The sequence below is a fragment of the Eschrichtius robustus genome, chromosome 8 (assembly GCF_028021215.1).
Source record: "Eschrichtius robustus isolate mEscRob2 chromosome 8, mEscRob2.pri, whole genome shotgun sequence".
NCBI classification, from domain to species: Eukaryota; Metazoa; Chordata; class Mammalia; order Artiodactyla; family Eschrichtiidae; genus Eschrichtius; species Eschrichtius robustus.
In genome coordinates, this window is record NC_090831.1 from 13,595,970 (window position 1) to 13,619,926 (window position 23,957).

At 35.1% G+C, this 23,957-nt stretch overlaps 1 protein-coding gene across 2 annotated transcripts in view; it reads right to left on the reverse strand.

Annotated features, from left to right (window-relative positions):
• The window catches only part of CDK13 (cyclin dependent kinase 13), a 114,743-nt gene that overhangs the window by 42,479 nt on the left and 48,307 nt on the right, over positions 1 to 23,957 (reverse strand). For both annotated transcript variants that reach the window (XM_068550346.1, XM_068550347.1), the window contains exon 6: positions 794 to 983. In XM_068550346.1, the coding sequence (XP_068406447.1) occupies positions 794 to 983 (190 nt within the window). The remainder of the gene's footprint in view (positions 1 to 793; positions 984 to 23,957) is intronic.

Here is a 23,957-nt window from a genome sequence, read left to right on the forward strand (position 1 = left end):
CAGAGTTCAGGTTATGTTGTCAGTAAAATATCTAAGATAAGCTTTGCATATGTATGTATGTATGTATGTACGTGCATATACACTTCAAAAAAAGTTCACTTTAAAACTGTGATGACTGTTTCTTTAAAAAATTCCAAATTAAAAAAGATGCTAAAACCTATTCTTAACCTAAAACTGAAATCACATCATTAATTTTTAGAACCACCATTCACATTATTTGGAAGAATATCAAATGAGAGGGTCAACTAAGTATTTTGGTTGGGGGGGGGGTGCCTATAATCTTTATTACTTCCCTCCCCCCCGCCCCCCCATGGAAGTATGACAGCTGTTATTGAGCAACAACAACAAAAGAAAAGGAGAGGTTAAGTAGTTTGCCCAAGGTCACTTAAACTACTATATGGTTTATGTATACTAGTATATAGATTCAAACTATTATGTGGATTCAAACTCAGGTCTTTATGACTCGAAAACCCCTATTTATATAAGGTCAAAGGGACTGTAAAGTTCTTTAGAGGTTTGATCCAATTAATCCTATTAAATTGCTTGGATTGAGGGGATGGATGGAACTTCAACAAGTCAACTAAGTATTATTTTACATACATTACAAACTATTATTGGAAGTTAATCAACTAAAGTATATTTAACACAACTTCAGACGTAGCCCAAGCTGTAATATTGATTTTGTTAAAATAGTCTGAGCAATAAAAACCTAAATTTAAAATCTTTTTAACAGAATCAAGGTATACATTATATAAGACTCATTTTAAACATATATATCAAACTCATATCATACCTATTATTTAGAAGAATATTTGAACATTTAATATCTCGATGCAAAAAGTTCTTCTTATGACAATAATCCAGACCTTCCATGAGCTGTCTCATAAATGACTTTATGTGATTTTCATTAAAATGAACCAAGCCTGATTCCAGTAGTCCCATCAGATCATGGTCCATATATTCAAACACCAGATAAAATGCACCTAAGAACAACAATTAATACATTAAAGATTTTGTTCTTACAACTTTTCTATAGGTTCAGAATTTTTTAAAAATAAAATGCTGGGGAGAAAATTAACCCTTGAAAAGAACTGCTACTTCTGTCATTTAATAATGTTCATCCCCGTCTCTCTGAATTTAATATCAATACCATCCCAAGGAAATATCTAGCCAGTTTTCTTCTCCCAAAGAAAACCGCTATGATATAAAATCAACACTGCTAATTTCCACACTGCATAGTTTCTGGGTATGATTGACGTAAAATAAATTCTTAGCTGTTTTACATATTGAACAAATTGTCTCTCAGCAGAAGCTGAATAAAATCAGTATAGTTCATCAAAGAAAATTTAAAGATGTTATAAGAATTACTTTTAATAAAAAAAAGTCTGGGCTCAGTCGGGCTTTAGATTACCTCTATTAAGTTTTCAATAAACATATAATTTAATTCTTTTATACAGCTCCAGAGCATTTGAAAGCATACAAATTACAACTTTATAATACCAGCTTATTAATCCTGCTACTAAAACCTAAAACAGCACATAGCACATACACAACATACATATGATCGATTCAAAATTCCTAAATGAAACTTGCACAAATTGAATCTAAAGCTATATCTACAAATATCTCAATCAGGCAGTTTAATTTATCAATTCAAGAATGGAAAAGCTAATAAAATTCAATACATCTATCTTTCAAAGTAAAAAAGTTATCAATATGCCAAAAAAAGGCATCTGAAGAAAGTTCATGATCAGTTCGTGATTAAAAACAGAGCAAAGGGAATTCCCTGGCAGTACAGTGGTTAGGACTCGGCGCTTTCACGGTGGGGCCCAGGTTTGATCCCTGGACCAGGGATCCTGCAAGCTGTGTGGCACGGCCAAAAAAAAAATACAGAACAGAGCAAAGATTTCACAGTAAACTTGCAATAGAAAGATTCTTTCCTAAAAGTTTATAATGGTACCTCTCTGAAATCAATAACTATTGTCATATTTAATAGTAAAATGCCAGATGCTGTACACAAGACAAGAATGTTCATTATTACTAACTATTCTAGAAGTTAGTAAGTAAAACTAAAAACAAAGTATAAATACTGAAAGTGACAAAAACATGATTATTGGTATATGAGATGATGATTCTAAAAGATCCAAAAGAATAAAAAAAAAGTAGCTGCGTTAGAAAAAAATCATACACAAAAAATAGAAGACTTTATATATGCCAGCAACAATTAGAAATTAAAATTAGAAACAATTAGAAAGTAAAATTTAAATGACTCTGCAATAGAAAAAAAATACTATAAACAACTAGGAATAAACTTTAACAATTATACAAATTTATTAAGGATTCACCAAATTGTAAAATTCTGTATTTTAATGCAATTTCAGTAAAAGGACCAATGATCTGTTATTTTCTTTTGCTGAAAGAACACTTAACTTGAGAAACTAATCCTAAAGTTCACCTTGAAGAAAACAAAACCAGGGTATCGACCAAAACGTTTCTGAAAATAAACATTTGCCCCACCAGAAATTAATATGACCTACTGTACTATTGAGACAGACAGAAAAATGCATATAATATACACCAGAAAAAAAAAAATCCCAAATACGTATCTACTATGAAAACAGCCATTTTAAATCAGTGAAGGAAAAAAAGAGGCAGAATAGTACTGGGACAAATGTGTAACCCCAAAGGCAGACTGGGAATTATACCAAAAACAAACCTATTAAAAAACTGACAAATTTCACTAAATAAAAATTTAGAAACACATATGTAAGAAATAAATATGAAATAGAGGTAAAAGGCAAATAAATGACAAGCTGAAGAAACCTATTTGCAACATAACAGATTAATTTTCTTAATATAAAACAGTCTTACAAATCAGTACCAAAAAAGACCAGTAGCATGAGAAAATGAAAAACAAAATTAACTGTCAATACACAAAAAAAGGCCTATGTACTTAATCTCACTATTAATCAAAATATACAAATCAAACAATATACTACTTTTAACTAAAGGGAAAATATTTCAAAAGAAAAACTACACAGTATTAACAAAGGTGTGAGATAAACAGACATTGCTATATAGTGCCAGTAGTAAACTGGTATATTTACAAAATATAATTTGGCAACATGCACCCAAAGCTTTAACAGTCATGTACCCTTTTACGTAGCAAGGGCTTTTATAGATATTTAGCACAAGGAAATAAAAGATAGAAAAGATTTATCTATAAGCATGTTCACTAAAACCAATATAATAATAAAATACCTAAAAACATTAAGCAAAAAAACCAAACCAAATAAACAAACAAATGGGTTATTATGGTTCATCTATACCATACCATGCACTTCGAAAAACACTGTAGAGGTACAATATTGATATGGAAATATATTGATGATACTGAGTTTAAAGTAGATTAACAAAGATTGTGTATTTGATCCATCTATCCCACTATCTTTGATGTTATTAAGTAACACAGTTACACACAGAGTATCTAGAGTTGCACAGCCCAATACAACTGCTACTAGCTACGTGTGGCAACTGAACACTTGAAATGTGGCTAGTCCAAACATACCTGAAGTGTAAAACGTACATGGGATTTCAAAAGCTTACTACAACAACTAAAAAAAATAAAATATCTTGATAATTTGTTATATTGGTTACATATTGGAATAATCTATTGATATACTGGGTAAAATAAAAATATTATTAAAATTAACAGAGCTTTAAAAAATGAGACTAACAGATTATTTTAAATTAAAATATAACGTCTTGCATTCTGTTTCTATTAGACAGTACTGAATTAGAGTAAGAATTGAAACAGAAGAGCTAAAACTATCCCTGCATGCAGATGACCTGAACGTTTGTTCTCTGAAAGGCCATACACATTCAATTTAAAAAACTGTTAAAAACAGTGACACAATTTAGAAAAAAACAGCAGAAATAAAACATACAGTAGTCATTGGGCTTCCCTGGTGGCACAGTGGTTAAGAATCCACCTGCCAATGCAGGGGACACGGGTTCAAGCCCTGGTCCGGGAAGATCCCACATGCCACGAAGCAACTAAGTCCATGCGCCACAACTACTGAGCCTGCGCTCTAGAGCCCGAGAGCCACAACTACTGAACCCAAGTGCCACAACTACTGAAGCCCACGCACCTAGAGCCCGTGCTCCACAACAAGAGAAGCCGCCGCAATGAGAATCGCATGCACCTCAACGAAGAGTAGCACCTGCTCTCCGCAACTAGAGAAAAGACCGCATGCAGCAATGAAGACCCAACGCAGCCAAAAATAAAATAAATAATAAATTTTTTAAAAAGATCTAAAAAAATAAAATAAAACATACAGTAGTCATTAACATAACTACCAGTTAAAAGAAAAAAAATGGAGGTCCCATTTATAATAAATAAAATTTTTTTTAATTTAAGAAATGTGCAAAATACTTCAGAGATAAATTACAAAACACTTTTAAAAGGCAAAAAACTATAAATGAAAAAAATGGATACATTCTTAGGAAGGTTCAACATGACAAAGATTTTCCCTAAGTAATTTATAAATTAAACAAAGCTCTATTTTTAAAAATACCTTGTTTTCTTCCTACAATTAGATAAGCTGATGTTATATCCACATAGGAAAATAACTAAGTAAGAATAGCAACGAAAATATCTGAAAGAGAAAGGCGGGGTGGGCACTAGGCTCTACCAGCCCAGATAGTTTAAGACAGCATAGTGAATTCCTATAATTAAAAAGTGCGATACTGCTAAAGGAACATGAAATAAAACAGAAATCCAGAATTATACCCAGGTATATATGGAACTTCAGTAAATGATAAAGGTGGCATCGTACCAATTCAGTGGGAGAAAAGATCAACTTATTATAGATCAGCAATATTGGGACAACGTGAACAGCCAGATAGAAATAGTTAAAACTGGTCTGTTCCTCACAGCACATATACCAGCATAAAAAGCAAACGAACCAGTTCTAAATATAAAAAATAAAACCATGAAAGTATTTTTTTTAAACATGAATTCCTTAATAACCTCAGAGTGGGGAAAACTTTCCTAACTAGGAATCAAACCAAGATGCAACAAGGGGAAAAGACTGATAATGTAACTACGTAAAAACAAAAATCTACTGAGTGGCCGAAAACACTGTAAGCAAATTTAGAAAAATATAGCAAACTGGCAAAAAATCATTAGCAACTTATTCCAGATAACTTACTTATACCCACTAAAAAAGCCTCTCTAAATTGAAAAGAAAAAGATTAATAACCACACAGAAAAGTGGGCAAAAGACAGAGCGATAACCCAGACCACACACACACAAAGCAGTAGCCAACTGCCCTTAAACCAATGGAAAGTCGCTTAGCCTTGTTCATAATAAAAATTTATTTCTCAAGCTAAAACTTCACCACAATAACAAACTGACAGCAACTCAAATGTATGACACCAGACTCTAATGGCAAAGCTGTAAGGAACACTCTCATACATTGCTGGGAATTTGGCAATATCTAGCTAGCTTAATCGTATTTAGCATTTCCATTTCTCTCTGACCTAACCAGCCCAATTCTAGGGGCCTGTCCCAAAAATTCACTGACAAAAATACAAGATGGTGTAGGCAGAGAGCTATTCAAAGCAGCATTATTTCTAATAGCAAAAGACTGGAAGCAACGCAAGCATCTGTCAGTGGGAGACTAACTGAATAAACTAGGATAGAGCCACACAGCAGAGTACTGTGTAGCCATGTCTATCTACTGATAGGGAGTAATTTTCAGTATATATAATTAAATGAAAAGAACCAGGAACAGCAGAGCAGTTATTAATATGGCATCTTTTCTATAAAAGGGGGAGGAATATGCAGCAAAGAAAAACTGTAAGGATGAACTAAACACTTAAAAAAAAAAAGTTGTCCCTAGGTAAGGGAGAGAACTGGAAAAAGGAATGAAAATGAGACTACTCTGAATGTGCCCTGTTTTACAGTTTTGAGTTTGGGACCATGTAAATGTTTCACATGATTAACTATACATCATCAAACTGAAAAGGTTAGAAAAACAGTACCTGAAAAATTAGAAACAGATGAACCTACATGTGTATCAAACCGTCTATATTACATTAACTGATCTGGTATTCTGACTATATTATCCCTAGTGGGGCATATGCTAAGGACAAAAAGAACCAATAAGAAATCTTAAACGGCATTCAGTAGTCTTCTTACTAATTAACATTAACATTGTTATCTTGAAATTATTATAGGTATATTGTAGGACAATGTTAATTTCTTAGGAACCAAGGTTTTCAGTATTAAAAAAAAGACAAGTGTAGGATCAAAAATTTATAAATCCTGTACTTTTAATTTTAAATTAAAATCATTTACAGTAGCCTGCCTCTAAGGTGACCCCAGTAATTTTCATCTGCTGGTATCCATGCCGTCTATTCAAGGATGGCCTGTGTGACCAACAGAATACTGAAGACGTGGTAATGTCACTGACCACCGAGGCTAGGTCATAAAGTTACTGCAGCTTCCATCTTATTTTCCTGGATCATTTGCCCCGAGAGAAGCCAGCCACCAAGCTGTCAGAATAGTCAAGCAACACTTTTGAAAGGCCGGTGCTAAGAAGAACTGAGACCTCCCCTCAACAGTGGAACTACAGTTTGCTAGTGATGTGAGGGAGCCACCCTGGAGTAGATTCTCCCAACCTTCTAGTTGGTTACACCTTCTAGTGACCTCCAGTCAACATCTCACTGCAATCTCATGAGAGAATCCAAGCCAAAACTGCCCAGCCAAGATGCTCCCAAATTCCTGCCCAGAGAAACTATAACAGATAATAGCTTCCAGCATCACCTCTGAAGTACAATTGCCAAAGAAGTGAACTTATATCTAAATAATCATCTGGATTTAACTTCCATTTACAGGAAATATCAGAGTTAGAAGAACAAGCTACCCACCACCAAAAGGAAGCATCTGTCAAATCCAAATTGTGGTCTATTCTTCAATAAATAAAGGAGTAAAATTTTTAAAAGGCAAGAGTGGATACTGTAGATTACAACAGACTTAAGATAATAATTAACCACATACAATGTGCAGATTTCTTGTTTGCATCCTGATTCAAATAAAGCCAACTATTAAAAATATTTTTGAGACAACTACATAAATTTAAATATGGACAGTTAGATAATATTATAAAGTTGCCAATTTTGTTAGGTAGGCCTCTTTCTTGTATTTTTTAACATAATAGCAATTTCATTATAGATTAAAGGCAGATAACCAAGAATTTATGTTTACAATATAATGCATGGGATTCACTCAAAAATAACCCAGCAAAATAAAAACAAGTGGGGGGAGAGAAATAAACAAGATTAGCAAAATGTGATAACTGCTAAATGTGAGGGATGTGGACACTGGGATTCATCATACCATCTTCTCTACTTTTAAGTATGTTTGAACATTTCAGTAATACTGAATTTTTTAAATGTCTGAAACAAAACTAAATAAATGAAAATTTTAGAAGGCATTCAAATTATGCTGAATTAAGGGATATATTTATTGTTCCCATATTTTTAATTTGGTTTTTATTTCTATCGAGGTTGTATATTTACGTAGTTTTAAGCAATGTTTTCAAACTGTGGGTCATGAAATCAGTTTCGCGGGCCATGACCTGCATTTCAAAAAGTTTTTTCTATTGCTTGATATTTTTTCCTACATTGTATTTAAACATTAATAAAATCATATGTAATAATATTTTTTATATAGCATGCCAAGTAAAATTTCACTTTGGTAGGAATTTATATACATACATATGCTTAGAAAAATGTCCAATATCAAAATTCTAAGAGCAGTTTATCTCTGTGTGAGTAGATGGGTGGTTTTTACTTTCTTCTTATGCTGCCATTTTCTGACTTTTCTACAAGGAGCACAAATAATAATTTTTAAATATATTAACAACTGTGCCTAATATACAAATTTATAAGGAAAAAACAAATAACCCAAATGAAAGAAACGGCAAAATCACAAATAAAGATGCACACAAGAAATCAAAACGGTAAACATATGTAAGATGCTTCAGACCTCACTAGTAATCAGGAAAGTACTAATCAAAGAAACAATGAGAAACCATTTTCACCTATCAGATTGGCAATATCCAGTGATGTCCAAATGAAAGGAAACTCATACACTGCTACAATTTTTTGGCAAAGTATGCTGACAAAAGAAAATATCCCTTGACTTGACTATCCCACTTTTGGAAGTAACCTAAGGAAATATCAGCACCAGTATGCAAGTATACATGGATAAGCACATTTCTAGCAGTACTGTTTGTAATGGAAAAAAGATGGGGAAAACTGAGTGCCCATCAAGGGAGAATGGTTGAATAAGCCCAGTATATCCATACCATGGCACATTATGCAGCTAGATAAAAGAAAGTTTTATCACCTAGCGATGTGCTGTATTCCTTAATAAGAAAAGTAAAATACAGAATTAAAACAAACAAACAATTAGCACAGAGGAATTATGGTTTCTGGTCCAACAGTAAGGAGTTTGGAAGTCGCCACACCCATCCTCACAATGAGAAAATAGCAAAACAAACTAAAAATCAACAGCTCTTCTTAGATCCATCAGAGAACTGAGGTCACAGAGCAAACCACTGCCCCCAAAATTGGTGAGAGAGGCAGGTAGATACAGAGAATCACCAATTCCCCAGAGCAGAGGCCCAGAAGCAGAAACCTCCACAAGAACCATTACCTTGGTAGGAAAGCCTAAACTGTAATTGACAATTGCTAGAGGCTCAGCGTGAACAAGTTTAAGAGTAAAAACTCCAGGGGTTCCAGTCTTAGGGAAGCCCTCACCACCACCTTTTGGGAGTTTTATCACCAGGAACCCTACCAGCTTATCGCTACTGAAGATCAGAGATAAATCAAGTTGTTCTTCCAGCAAGGGGAGAGGAAAAACAGTCATGATGAAATACACCCAAAGCATTCTGTTCTTTAACAAGGTTTGCCCTCAAGAGAAACTATTTTACCAGAGCCTAACCAACTGGGGTTCAACAAGAGCCTTATCAGCATGGCAAAGAGGAAATATCCAACTCCAGAACACTCTAGCCTTTGACTTAGGGGAAAGAAACACTGAACTCAAGCACCTTTTAGCATTCCTGTCTCACTTCAGAGGGAAAAGAAACAAGAAAACTGATAAACATGTCTGAAGGATATAGGCTCACTAAAAAACTGAGACCAAATCACAGGGCTACAGAACACTTCCCCTCCCCCCATAACTTAGCATCATATATAATAACAGGGTACAACACCTGAAAGAACTGCATATCTCAGACCTTATTTAAGAAGTCTCCAGAGAAACCAAAAGACAACAGGGGAGGAAATCTTAGCCTCTGACACAGCTTCAGCAAACAATAAACACAACCTAACTGCTAGCCAGATAAACATAAAACCTTACACTAAAGGCCGATTTATCTCAGTTTATTTTATCCAATACATCTTATCTGCCTTTCAGTGAAAAATTACAAGGCATGCTAAAACACAGTCTGAAGAGAAAAAGCAAGCATCAGGGAGATTCAGATATAGAAGAGAAATTGGAATTATCAAACCAGGAATTTTTAAGTAACTATGATTAATGTTCTAAGGGCTCTAATGGAAAAAATAGACAATATGCAAGAACAGATGGGTATTGTAAGCAGAAAAATGGAAATTCTAAGAAACAACCAAAAGGAAATGACAGAAATCAAAAACACTGTAACAGAAATAAAGAATGCCTTTGATGGGCTCATCAATACACCAGACATATGCGAGCAAAGAATCAGTGAGCTTGAAGATATGTCAAAAGGAACTTCCAAAAGCTGAAATGCAAAGGAAAATAAAAAGAGAAAAAAAGAATATCCAAAATGTGGGACAATTACAACATACATGTAAATGGGAATACTAGAATCAAAGGGGGAAGGGAGGAAGGAAGGAAGGGAAGGAGGGAGGGAGGGAGGACAGAAAAAATACTGAAAGTAATAATGATTGAAATTTCCCCAAATGATAAATATCAAACCACAGATCCAGGAAACTTAAAGAAGATAAAGGAGGATAAATATTAAAACATCTACACCTAGGTATATCACATTCAAACTACTGAGAATCCAAGACAAAAAGAAAATCTTGATAGAAGCCAGAAGGAAAAAAAACAGCTTACCTTTACAATAGCAAAGATAAAATGTATACTGGATTTCTCCTCGGAAACCATACAAGCAAGAAGAGAGTGAAATGAAATATTTAAAGTGTTGAAAGAAAAAACCTACCAACTTAAATGAAGGTAAAATAAAATCTTTATTTTTCTTATTGATTGACCAAACAGTTAACAGTCTGTTCAAAATAATAATAGCAAAAATGCATTCACTGAGTATAGCTTGTGGATAAGTAAAATGAAAACCAATATTATAAGGGATGGGATGGAGGAAATGGGAATACTCTGCTATGAGGTACCTATACAACCTAAAGTAGTATAATGTTATTTTACTTATTTATTTTAAATTTATTTTATTTATTTCTGGCTGCGTTGGGTCTTCACTGTTGCGCACAGGCTTTCTCTAGTTGTGGCGAGCGGGGGCTACTCTTCGTTGCGGTGCGCAGGCTTCTCATTGCGGTGGCTTCTCTTGTTGCGCAGCAGGGGTTCTAGGCACGCGGGCTTCACTAGTTGTGGCGCGCGGGCTCAGTAGTTGTGGCTTGTGGGCTCTAGAGAGCAGGCTCAGTAGTTGTGGTGCACGGGCTTAGTTGCTCTGCGGCATGTGGGATCTTCCCAGACCAGGGCTCGAACCCACGTTCCCTGTATTGGCAGGTGGATTCTTAACCACTGTGCCACCAGGGAAGCCCAAAAGTAGTAAAATGTTATTTTAAAGAGGACTTGGACAAATTGTAAATGTATCAAACACAAGGGCAACAACTAAAGAAAAATTTTAAAAGAAGAATAGTTGATATGCTCAGAAAAGAGAAGAAATAGAGTCATATAAAAAGACTAAGACAAAAGAAGGCAGAAAAAGAGTAGAAGAAAAACAAGCAAGGGCAACTAATAGAAAACATAACAAATACAGTAGATAATAATCCACCTATATCAACAAGTACTTTAAATGCCAACAGTCTAAAATACACCAATTAAAACACACAGAATGTTAGAGTGAATTAAAAAAAGAAAAGAAAAAAAGACCCAATTGTACGATGCCTACAAGAAATCCACTTTAAATATAAAGACAGAGTAATACTAAGCAAAAGAAAGCAGGAGTAACTATATTAAATTTCAGACAGAGCAGACTTAAGAGCAAAAGAAGTTATCAGGAATAAAGAGGAGCATTACATAATGATAAAGGAGTCGATTCTCCAAGAAGACGTAACAAGCTTTAATGTGTATACTCCTAAAAACGGTGTCAAAACATGTTAGGAAAAAACTTATAGACCTGCACAAATAGATAAATTCACTATTACAGTTGGAGACTTCAAAACACCTCTAACATTAATTGACAAATGCAATAGGAAGAAATCAGTGAGAACATATTTAAACAGCACCATCAATCAACTGGATCTAATTTATATCTATATTAATATTTCAACAACAGTAGAATACATCTTCTTCTCAACTTCCCATGAAACATTCACCAAGACAGACCACAGTCACAGGCATAAAACACACCTAAACAAATTTAAAAGAACGGAAATCATACAAAGTATGCTAATGGAATTAAACTACAAATCAGTAACAGAAAGATAGCTGGAAAACTGCAAAATACTTCTTAAATTTTTTTCTAAATAACACGTGGGTTAAACAAGGAGTCTAAAAATAAATTTTTAAATATTTTGAAGTACATAAAAATGCAATTTACCAAAGTATGTGGGATACAGCAAAACTATTGCTTAGGGGAAAATTACAGCACTGAATACACGTATTAGAAAAGAAGACCTAAAATCAATAACCTACACGTCCACTTTAGGAAGCCAGAAAAACAGCAAAGTAAGCAGAAGAGAATAATAAAAATTGGAACACAAATCAGAGATACCGAAAATGGGAAATCAAGAGAAAAAAAAAAGTCAGTGAAACCAAAAACTGATTCTCTGAAAAGAACAATATAATTGGTAAGCCTCTAGCCAGGTTAACTAAGGAAAAAATTACTAATATCAGAAATGAAAGATGGGACACATCACTATTGCTCCCCAAAGCATTAAAAGCATAGTAAAGGAACATATGAACAACTCTATGCCAACAAATTTTATATTCTAGATGAAATGAACCAATAATTTGAAAGACACAATCTACCAAAACTCACACAATGAGAAACAGATAACCTGAATAGGCCCAAATCCATTAAAGAAAATGAATCAATAATAGCCTTCCAAAACAGAAAGCACCAGGCCCAGATGGCTTTACTGGTGAATTCCACCAAACATTTAAGGAAGAAATTGTACCAGTTCTCTACAATCTCTTCCAGAAAATACAAAGAGACAGACTACTTCCTAACTCATTCTATAAGGCCAGCATTACTCTAATACCAAAACCAGACAACTGATCTTCAACAACAGAGCAAAGGCACTTTGGTGCGAAAGGGAAAGTCTTCAACAAATGCTGCTTAACAAGCGGACACAGACATGCCGGAAAAAAAAAAAATTCAAATCTAGATACAGACCTTACACACTTCACAAAAATTAACTCAAAATGGATCATAGACCTAAGGGCAAAATGCAAAACTAAAAATCTCCTGGAAGATAACAAGGAAGAAAACCCAGGTGATCTTGGGCTTGACAATGACACCAAAATCACAATCTGGAAAAAAGAAATGGTGTGCTTGTGAATGAAGCTGGAGTTGATTGAAATTAAAAACTTCAGCTCTGCAAAAGACACCATTAAGAGAATGAAAAGACAAGCCAGACTGGAGAAAATCTTATAAAACACATATCTGATAAAGGACTGGTATACAACATATACAAAGAAACCCTAAAACTCAACAATAAGAAAACAAGAAGCCCAATTAAAAAAATGAGCAAAAGATCTGAACAGATACATCACCAAAGGGAAGACACAGATGGCAAATAAGTATATGAAAAGATTATCAACATCATATTTCAATAGAGAATGGCAAATTAAAACAACCATGGGATACCATACATACTTATCAGAATGAAAAAATCCATAACAATGACAATGCCAAATGCTGGTGAGGATATGGAACAACAAACTCTCATTCATTGCTTGTGGGAATGCAAGATCCTACGGCCACTTTTCAAGACAGTTTGGAAGTTTCTTACAAAAGCAAACATACTCTTACCATACAATCCAGCAATCACACTCCTTGACATCTACCCAAAGAGGCTGAAAACTTACATTTACACCAAAACTTGCACATGAATGTTTACAGCTGCTTTATTCATAATCGTCAAAACTTTGAAGCAACCAAGATATCCCTCAGCAAGTGAATGGATAAATACACTGTGGTACATCCAGACAATGGAATATTGACCAGCACTAAAAAGAAATGAGGTATGAAGCCACAAAAATCCATAGAGCAAACTTAAATGCATATTACTAAGTGAAAGAAGCAAATATGAAAAGGCTACATACTGTATGTTTCCAACTTTGATGATAGTCTGGAAAAGGTAAAACTATGGAGACAGTTAAAAAATCAAGTGTTTGCTGGGGTTGGGGGTGGGAGTGGGCAATGAATAGGTAGAACACAGGATTTTTAAGACAGTGAAAGTATTTGTGTGTGTGTGTGTGTGCTCCTGTCAGATTCTCTGTGGGGCTTTCTATGCCTCTTGTCTTTATCTCTCTTTCTCTGTGTCCCCGTCTGTGAGTCTATCAAACTGTGTTTTTGCTGGACTCTGTATCTCCGCTTGACTGACTGCCTGACTGACTCTCTCTGTTTATATACTTAAATATATATTTTTATTATCTCTATTTCCATTTTTGTGCATAGACAACGGTCTTGAAGGATATATAACAGACTGTTAACCCTGGCTGGGTTGGGCAAAGTAGCAAGAGAAATGGGAAATTAATTTTTTTTTTGGCTGTGTTGGGTCTTCGTTTGGGCTTTCTCTAGTTGCGGGGAGCGGGGGCTACTCTTTGCTGCGGTGCTCAAGATGGTTGCTGCAGCAATAGCCCCTTCTTGCTCTCAGGCTCACACCCCACAAGTAAGAGGACCTCACTCAATACGTGAGATCTCAGGAAAAGTCTCAGCCTCGCGACAGAAAGACTGTAATGCTCTAACTGGCCAGACCTGAACGACATGCATCTCGGGAGCTAGAAGTGAAGTCAGTTCCACAGTTACATGGACTAAGAAGAGATAAAAGCTGGAACCTCAAAAACAAAAATAAAAAGCTCAAGGCTATTATATGAAGTAAATAGGAAGTAGGGTAAACTGGTGGTAGCAGACACCAAAACATGTCCAATACAATATCTACCCCAAAGTAGGGCCAATACCAACCTATATTCATGAAGCCGAGAGTTTTTCAAGTTATATTAAATCTAGAACATAATGTAAAATTCTAATTCCCTTTTAGAAAACTCATGTAAAGCCAGAGACAAATAACAAAAAAGCTTTCTGAAGTACAAAAATCATTCAATTCCTGTTACTACCCCAAGTATCTGTAAAAATGGACAAATCTTATGTGTATAACAGTTGTTAGAAAATCCCATTATATACTAAAATGACCCAAAATCCCCAAATCGGCAGTCTGGTACCTGAAAACCTAGGAGTGAAATGAACTTAAACCCTATGAACAAGTCCAATGATGGCAGACAAGTCAGTAAATAACTATTACATTCACTAAAATAAAACACTGAAGTCAGAACATTAAAAAAAGAGGATATCAATGCAACTTTCCACATCCTAAACTAAAAATCGTCAATAATTCCATTACCTTTATGACTCAGCATGTTTGGCTGCCAATTCCCACCTGTCCTACATATACAGACTAACTTAAATGAAAAAAAAAAAAAATGTGTGTAACCTTTACTTTGCTCAGCAGAGCAGGTATTTCTCAATCTTCTTACATAATACTCTAGTGTCTTCAGATTTCACGTAAAGCCAATGAATCGACCTCTGTATAACTCAGCTATCTCTTTCTCGCCAAGTAAGCTCCTGAGTTCTGAAAGTGGTACTTTCCTTAGTTTCTTTCCTTTTTATGATATTCTAATTTGGGTACATTTTATGTTAAGTAGGTTCTTGGCAACCCTCCTGCTCGTGACTGGTTTACAGATATGCAGGCATAAGTACATCTTCAAAGAGCCATGGGAAGCCAGGATGTCTCTCACCAGATACGAACAACTGCCTCTCCAAGCCATACTACAGTGAGAATGAAACAGACAGTATGGATAGCATAACTTGGGTCTTTGTTGACATCCTTAAGCCATTGAATCAACTTACCCTAAAGCCTGCCCAATCTCTGGACCTCTTCCTATGAAAGCTAAGAGACTTCCACACAGTTTAAACCATTCCAATTGGATTTTCTGTTACTCTGCTGAAATCACTCTAATACAAGTGAGATGGCTAATTTTATGTGTCAACTCAGTTACATTATAGTACCCAGATGATTGGTCAAATCCAGTCTAGATGTTGTGTAAAGGTATTTTTAGATTTAATTAACATTCAAATCAGTAGACTTTGAGGAGAGCTCAAACGTGGGTGGGCTTCATCCAATCATTTGAAGTCTTAAGAGAAAGGACTGAGGTCACTTAAAGAAGGAGGAGTTCTGCTCCAGACTGCCTTTGAACTCAAGACTGCAACATCAACTCCTGCCAGAATTTCCAGCTTGCCAGTAGGCCTTACAAATGACAGACTTGCCAGCCTCTACAATCATGTGACCCAATTCCTTAAAATCAATCTCTCTGTATTTATGTATATATCCTAATGGTTTTACTTCTTGAAGCAATAAGCTCGTTTTCCTTAAGTTTATTACATTTTAAAGAACAAAATTTTTTTTACAGATTTGATATATTAGTTGACAATAATAAACTGCACATATTCAGAAGGTATACTGTAAACAGTTTTCACACAGGTATACCACTTGTGAGACTGTGGCTACAATTAGGTACTGAACACATCTATCACCCCAACAGGTTTCCTAGTACTCCCAGAATACATCTATCTGTAAAACAAAAATTGGAATAAACTTTATATATTCCTTTCTAAACTTTTTTCAGTTCATAATATAGAGGGTAAACAATTTTCCTTATTATCATTTAACTTTTACATAATTTTAATAGCTATATGGTATTCCACAGTAATAATATGCCATAGTTCTGTTTAATAATCCTTTATTGTTAGATGATTAAATTGTTTCTAACATTTTGCTACTATAAGCAATGCTATGAAGAAGTCTCATAGCTACATCTACGTAAAGTCATTACTTCCTTATATGCTTCTAAAAATAGAATTGCTAATTTACAAGACACATTACCTTCTAAGAAATAATAATTATAATATCAACGTCAAATATGTACAGAGCATTTAGTATGTGCCACATACCCTACCATGCCCTTAAACCCTCTCTGAAAGTTATACCAATTTTCACTCTCAAGCATTACATAAATATACCCATCTATGATCCCATACACTGACCAAGTTTTTAAAAAAATCCTTGCCCTTCTCCAAATAAACCTCAATGTAATTCCAGTCAAATCTCCACTGATAAGTTTTCACAGCTCATATCCATCTAAATGCATGAAAATACGCAAGATCTTCTCTTAAGGGGGGAGAGGAGAGGAGACCCTTATCTACAGAAATTAAAAGGTAATATAAGTTGCAATAATTGAAACAAAGTGATATGGCAGCAGGACATGCAAAAGGATCAGTAAAACAGGAGAGCCCAGAACATATGGGAACTTGATTAAAGATAGCATAAGAGAATAAAATAAAAACAATTTAAATATCTAAGATTTTTGAACTAGAATAGAAGTTGAAAAAAATACAGAAAAACATTCTTGTAATTTTCCAAAAGGCTAAGCATCAGACAAACCACTTTCCCTCAAAAAACTCCAAAACTGACAGAATGACCATATACAAGATTTAAATTAACAAAGAACATAGAAAAAGGGCAAGCAACAGAAAGGAGAAAAATTATCTATGATATGTGAAACACATGAAGCATTAATATCCATATTTTAATAAATCTCTCCAGTTGGTAAGAAAATGCCAAAGGAAGAGGCACTTCACAGAAGAAATGTAAAAAACATGAAAAAAATATTTAACCTCACAAGTAATAATAAAAAAAAGTATTAATTTCTCTTATGAGTTGGACAAAAAAAGTAAAATCAATAATGTACTATGATTCAGTAAACTAGCCATTCACACAAAATTGTAATGAGTATGTAAACTGGTATAAGCTTTCTTATAAGTTAATTTGGCTATAATTAGTAACATAAAAAAAGAATTGTATCATTTAACCTAACAACTCTACTTTTAAGAATGTATAAAAAAAAAAAAAAAAAAAAAAAAGAATGTATCTACAGGGCTTCCCTGGTGGCACAGTGGTTAAGAATCCGCCTGCCAATGCAGGGGACACAGGTTCGATCCCTGGCTTGGGAAGATCCCACATACCGCAGAGCAACTAAGACCGTGCGCCACAACTACTGAGCCTGTGCTCTAGACCCCACGAGCCACAACTACTGAGCCCACGCGCCACAACTACTGAAACCCGTGTGCCCAGAGCCCATGCTCCGCAATGAGAAGCCATCACAATGAGAAGCCCGCACACTGCAACGAAGAGTAGCCCCCACTCACCGCAACTAGAGAAAGCCTGTGTGCAGCAACGAAGACCCAACAAAGCCAAAAATAAAAACAAATAAATCAATTTTTTAAAAAAAGAATGTATCTACAGAAAGACTCAAAGAAATACACACAGATTTACATTTAATGATGTTTGATAGAGCACTGTTAATAAAAGCTAAAAACCAATAACCTAAAGACCCGTTTATGGGGAAAGTCTAGTAAAATAAAATATATCCAAATTACAAAACTACAGGGACTTCCTTGATGGTCCAGTGATTAAGAATCCGCCTTCCAATGCAGGGGACACAGGTTCAATCCCTGGTCAGGGAACTAAGACCCCACGTGCCACTGGGCAACTAAGCCCATGCGCTCTAGAGCCCACGCACCACAACTAGAGAGAAGCCTCACAAGGCGCAACAGAGAGCCCACACGCCACAACAAAAGATCCCGCACACCACAACTAAGACCTGATGCAGCCAAATAAATAAATAAATACTTAAAATAAGTAAATAAATTCACATTAGAATTTAAAAAAAAATAAACTATAAAACACTATCTTGGTTTTTAAAAATGGCTGCATGATACACAAAATGTCTGTTTTACAGAACATTGCACATTATGTCCTCAACTCTGTAAAAATTAATGATTAAACAAGGTGTATACTTGTTTTTCACAAAAAAATGTCTGAAAAGAAACTAAAAAAGAGGAAGCCGCTGGTGTCTCTTCATTGTTGGCCAAATGTCAGAGCATCTACGCATATGTCTCTCGTCTACTCATTTATGTTTTTTATTTCTACATGTCCAGGGCTTTAATTCAACCAGATATGTTATTTTTATAATTCTAAAAAGTATCAGGTAAGAGAAGGTCTTTTAAAAACACTCCCAGTTTTTGACAGGTAAAAAATATGTTGTACTTAAGTTACGTTTCCTTTAACTACAGTGAGGCTGAATATTTTTGCTAATATTTACTGGAAATTATCGGTTTTTTGTTCCTTGTTCATGTCCTTTTCTGAGCTATAAAGGAGGACTGTGCCTATGTATTAAAAAGGACATTTGTGCCACAGATATTTCTTTTAACATGAGATATACTTCTAAAGGTATGACACATGGCATAATACCCTCCAAATTCTAACATCTGATTTTCAACAAAATTCTACACACAAACTAAAAGAAATAAGAAATCTGAAAGTCTTATGTAGTAACTGCATGATAGATCAACTATTATATTAAGTCTCTTCTATAACATTATCATATTAAGACATGTTAGCACGTAGGTTGACTTTATGGTAAGCATAAAGAATGGTAAACTACTACAGAGGTGAAAATACTTCACATATTATCTCATTTAAGCTTCACAATTACTCGAAAAGTATTATCTCCTTGTAACACACAAGGCATAGAGACACTAAATAATTTGCCCATTATCACACACCTACGAAACGGCAAAAGTGAAACAATCCCCCAGCCTGAGTGTCCCATCCTCTTTATGCCATGAAGAAAAAGGGGTTATTCGCTTCCTCAGAGAGGGCTCAAAAACCACAGGGCGATATAACAGCTGTCTTTTTATTTCAGTGCCCTAAATGGTAATGATGCCCTAAGTGGTGCTCTGCCACTTCCACTCCTCACCACCTGCCTTTCCCCACCACAGAATTTAGCAGAATTCTTTCTCCTTATTGATGGCCATAGCACTCTATGGCTTCTGCAACTGGCATCTGTTCTACTGTCTGATATTGAGTTTCACACTCTTCTGACTTCCTTTTCGCTGCCTGGGTTTGATCAACCAGTGAACTCACTTTTTAACTTCTGGTGGGTTAACCAATCAATCACAGCTAGTCAGGCGTGACAAGTTTTTCACCCTTCTTGACAACTTTTAGAAATAGAGACTACTTCTAAGCTTTCAGGAAAAAGTTTCTTTATTTTTAACTTCTGGGTCAGCACCATTCCTGATATATGATCTCCACAAAATAAAATTTCACTAAAGAACTACAACTGAAATACTCATTTCTCCCAAACATCCACCCTCTCTGCTTAATTATAAAAAATTATTATATAATTGATCTATTTCTGCCCTCACAATCAATCTACCACCAAGCTATAATAACAGTAAACTTTACTGTGTGCTTACTATGTGCAATATTCTAACCTAAGTGCTTCACACAGTTTATCTCATTTGATACAACAAACCTATGAGTTAGGTACTGTTATTCCATTTTCCAGATGAGGAAAACAGAGAGTACGTAATAGTGGAAGAAGCAAGGATTCCAACTATACTCTTAACCATTATACATAGTTCCCATTACTATTACCTTATAACATCTGCCCAAAAATAACATATTTCTTGTTCAGCTATTCAGGAAATATTGGCAGGGAAAAGGAACCCCCCGCCTCCTTCCATCTCCACCTACCCCTCACCTACTTTCCTACAGATTCCTTTTAAACTCCTGACCATCCTTTTGCCATAGATCGTATCTCCTGACAGGCACCTACACATTCTGATCTATGTTCTTTACCTCTAAATTTCAACACATGATGCTAACTCTGTATTTCCTTGTAACCCAAAGGAGGAAGTCATTACTAGTTAAGATTTTAATTTTTTTCCTTTAAAAGCATTATTTGCTATATTTTATTGATGTAACTAAAGCACCTTCCTATAACTTTTACTGATCATGCAAAATTCACAATCATGAAAGGTTCATTTAGTTATTCTGGAACACACTACAATCTGTTTCATAAATATTTTTCTCCTCAATTCAACTCAACAAACACTTTTTGATCAGTAACCTAAGAAACACATGGAGAGCAAGAAAACCAGATGGCAGGATAGTTTTTATGTAAATCACTCAAAAGATGAACATTTGTACTAGGTAAAAAAAAAAAACATTTAAAATCAATTAAGAAAAACACTGATACTCTAATTTAAAAATGGGCAGAGGACACAAAAAGGTAATATATGGATAAAGAAATATAAATGGCCTCTACACAGAAAACTGTTCAGTCAACCTGCACAGTAATAAAAATAATTATTAAAAAGACTGAATACTATTTTTACTTATCAGATTGCCAAAGATCAAATAAAATCACTATAAACATTGGTCAAAACACACTATTTTTTTTTTTTTGGGAAAAAAGTGGAAGTTAATATTTTGGTTCCTCTGTATAGTATTTAAGGTCAAACATCATTTTTGGTCCTAACCTACCTTTCCAGCCTCATCTTCTATAAAAGACCCTGTCCCTCCCCACAATACTTATCCCGCTCAATTTATATAGTATTTTTATCAAAATTCTTGGGAGCTAGTTGGGGTTTTCTTGTCTTAAGTAACATCTTTAATGTATTCATAGTCATCCAACCATCACCACAATGAATTTTTGAAAATTTTCATCACCTCAGAAAAACTTCGTACCCAATTAGCAGTCACTCTCCATTTCCAAGCCCCTCCCCAAGTCTCCTGCAACCACCAATCTACTTTCTATCTCTATCAATTTGCCTATTCTGGACATCTTACGTAAACAGAATCATACAATACATCATCTTTTGTAACTAGCTTCTTTCACTTGGCATAATATTTTTAAGGTTCATCCATGTTGCAGCATATATCAATCAGTATTTCCTTTTCATTTTTAAAAATTGTGGTAAAATAAAAATAAAATCTACCTTCTTAACTATGTTTAAATGTACAGTTTAGTGGCATTAAGCTTATTTACACTGTTGTGCAACCATCACCACCATCTATTTCCAGAATTCTTTTCATCTTGCAAAAATGAAATTCTGCAACCATTAAACAATAAATACCTCCCCATTGTCACCTCCCTCCCTGGTAACCACCATTCAACTTTCTGTCTCTATGAACCTGACTACCTCAGGTACCTCACAGAAGTGAAATCACACAATATTGGTCCTTTTGTGACTGGCTTATTTCACTTAGCAGAATGTCCCCAAGGTTCATCCATGTTGTAGCATATGTCAGAATCCTCTCCCTTTCTAAGACTGAATAATACTTTATTACCTATAAATATTTTGCTTATCAATACATGAATCCAAGGACACTTGGGTTGCTTTCCCCTTTCGGCTACTGTGAATAATGCTGCTATAAACATGGGGTACAAAATCTCTTGAAGATGCTGCTTTCAATTCTTTTGAGTATAAACCCAAAGGTGGAAATGCTGGATCATATGGTATTGTAATTCTATTTTTAACTTTTTGAGGAATCACCGTTATCATTTTCCACAGCAGCTTTACTGCTGCAGACTCCCACTGGCAAAGAACAAGGGTTCCAATTTCTCCACATCTTGTCACTTGTTATTTTCTGTTGTTTTTATTTTTACTTTTGTGATAATAGCCTAAATTTTTTTTTTTGCGTGGGGCTGCATTGCATCTTCGTTGCTGCACACGGGTTTTGTCTAGTTGCGGCGAGCAGGGGCTACTCTTCGTTGCAGTGCGCAGGCTTCTCACTGTGGTGGCTTCTCTTGTTGCGGAGCACGGGCTCCAGGCACGCGGGTTTCAGTACTTGTGGTGTGCGGGCTTCAGTAGTTGTGGCTCACGGGCTCTAGAGCGCAGGCTCAGTAGTTGTGGCACATGGGCTTAGTTGCTCTGCGGCATGTGGGATCTTCCCGGACCAGGGATCGAACCCATGTCCGCTGCATTGGCAGGCAGATTCTTAACCACTGCACCACCAGGGAAGCCCAAGATTGTAGTTTAGATCACTGTGATATGGGATTATATATAAACAAGATTGGCCATGAGTTGATAATTGTTAAAGGTGGGCAGTGGGTACAGGGAGTGTTATTTCATTATACCATTTTTAAATTTATGTATATGTTTGATATTTTACATAATACTTTTAAAATTACATAAAGCAAATAAACCTTTTTCTGCAAAAACCAATGTTGGAATTTTCATAAGAGTTGCACTGAATCTGTAGATCACTTTGAGTAGTAGTGATATCTTAACACTATTAAGTCTTCTAATCTACAAACACAAATATCTGTAATTAATTGGTGTCATCCTTAACTTCTTGTTTTGTAATTTTCAGTGTACAATACTTTCATTTCCTTGATTAATTTATTCCGAAGTATTTTATTCTTTTTGATGCTATTGTAAATGGAATTTTCATTTCTTATTCAGATTTTTCACTGTTAAGAGTATAGAAACGCAACTGATTTTTGCATGTTAATTTTGTTTCCTGCTACTTTGCTGAATTCATTTATTACTTCTAACTTTGTGTGTGTGTATGTGAAATCTTTAGGGTTTTTTGCACATAAGACCATTCTGTCTATGAACAGACGTAATTTTATTTCTTCCTTTCCAATCTGGGCATCTATTCTTTGTCTTGCTTATTTGCTCTGAGTAGGACTTCCAGCACTATGTTGAACAGAAGCAACAAAAGCAGGTAACAGGAATCCCCCATTTTTGGAAAGTTCGCTTTATGCCACTCTGCTTTTATGACAGACCTACATTAGTATCTGTTTTCGCTAACCAAAAGAAATCAGAGGAATTCTGCTTTTACAAAAGAAAGGTAAAAAGCAAAAATAGCATTCAGTGTTGATTTTGCAGTGAGCTGTTATAGAGGCAGCATGCACCCTGAGCAGTGAGAGTGGCACTACCAAGCCCCTTCCCTGGCAACTACACTCAGCATCAAGCGGTCATAACTTTGAACTGTGTCTGTGAGCACCTGTGCTTTATTTCAATTTATTTTGTGATTCCATTAGCAAGATGTGTCCTAAGGTAATTGCTTCTTCCCTTTATGCCATTTGAGCTTACAATGGGTTTCACAAGAACACTCTACTTTCGGATAGCTTGGGAAAACTATATCCTTGTCTTCTACCTGATTTTAGAAAAGTTTTTAGTCTTTCACCACTAAGTATGATGTTAGCTGTGGACTTTTCATATATGGTCTTTAATATGTTGACGCAGTTTCCTTCTATTCCTAGTTTGTTGAGTGTTTTTATCATGAAAGTGCGTTAAACTTTGTCAAATGCTTTTTCTGTCTCTACTGAGATCATCATGTAGATTTTTCCCCTTCACTGTAATAAAGTGGTGTATTACATTGATTGATTTTCATATATTGAATCATCTTTGCATTCCAGGAATAAATCTCACTTGGTCATAGTGTATAATCCTTTTAATACACTGCTGAATTTAATCTGCTGAATATTCATCAGAAAAATAATTGGTCTATAGACTTCTTGTCTTGTAGTCTTTGCCTAGGTTTGGTACCAGAGTAATGCTGGCCT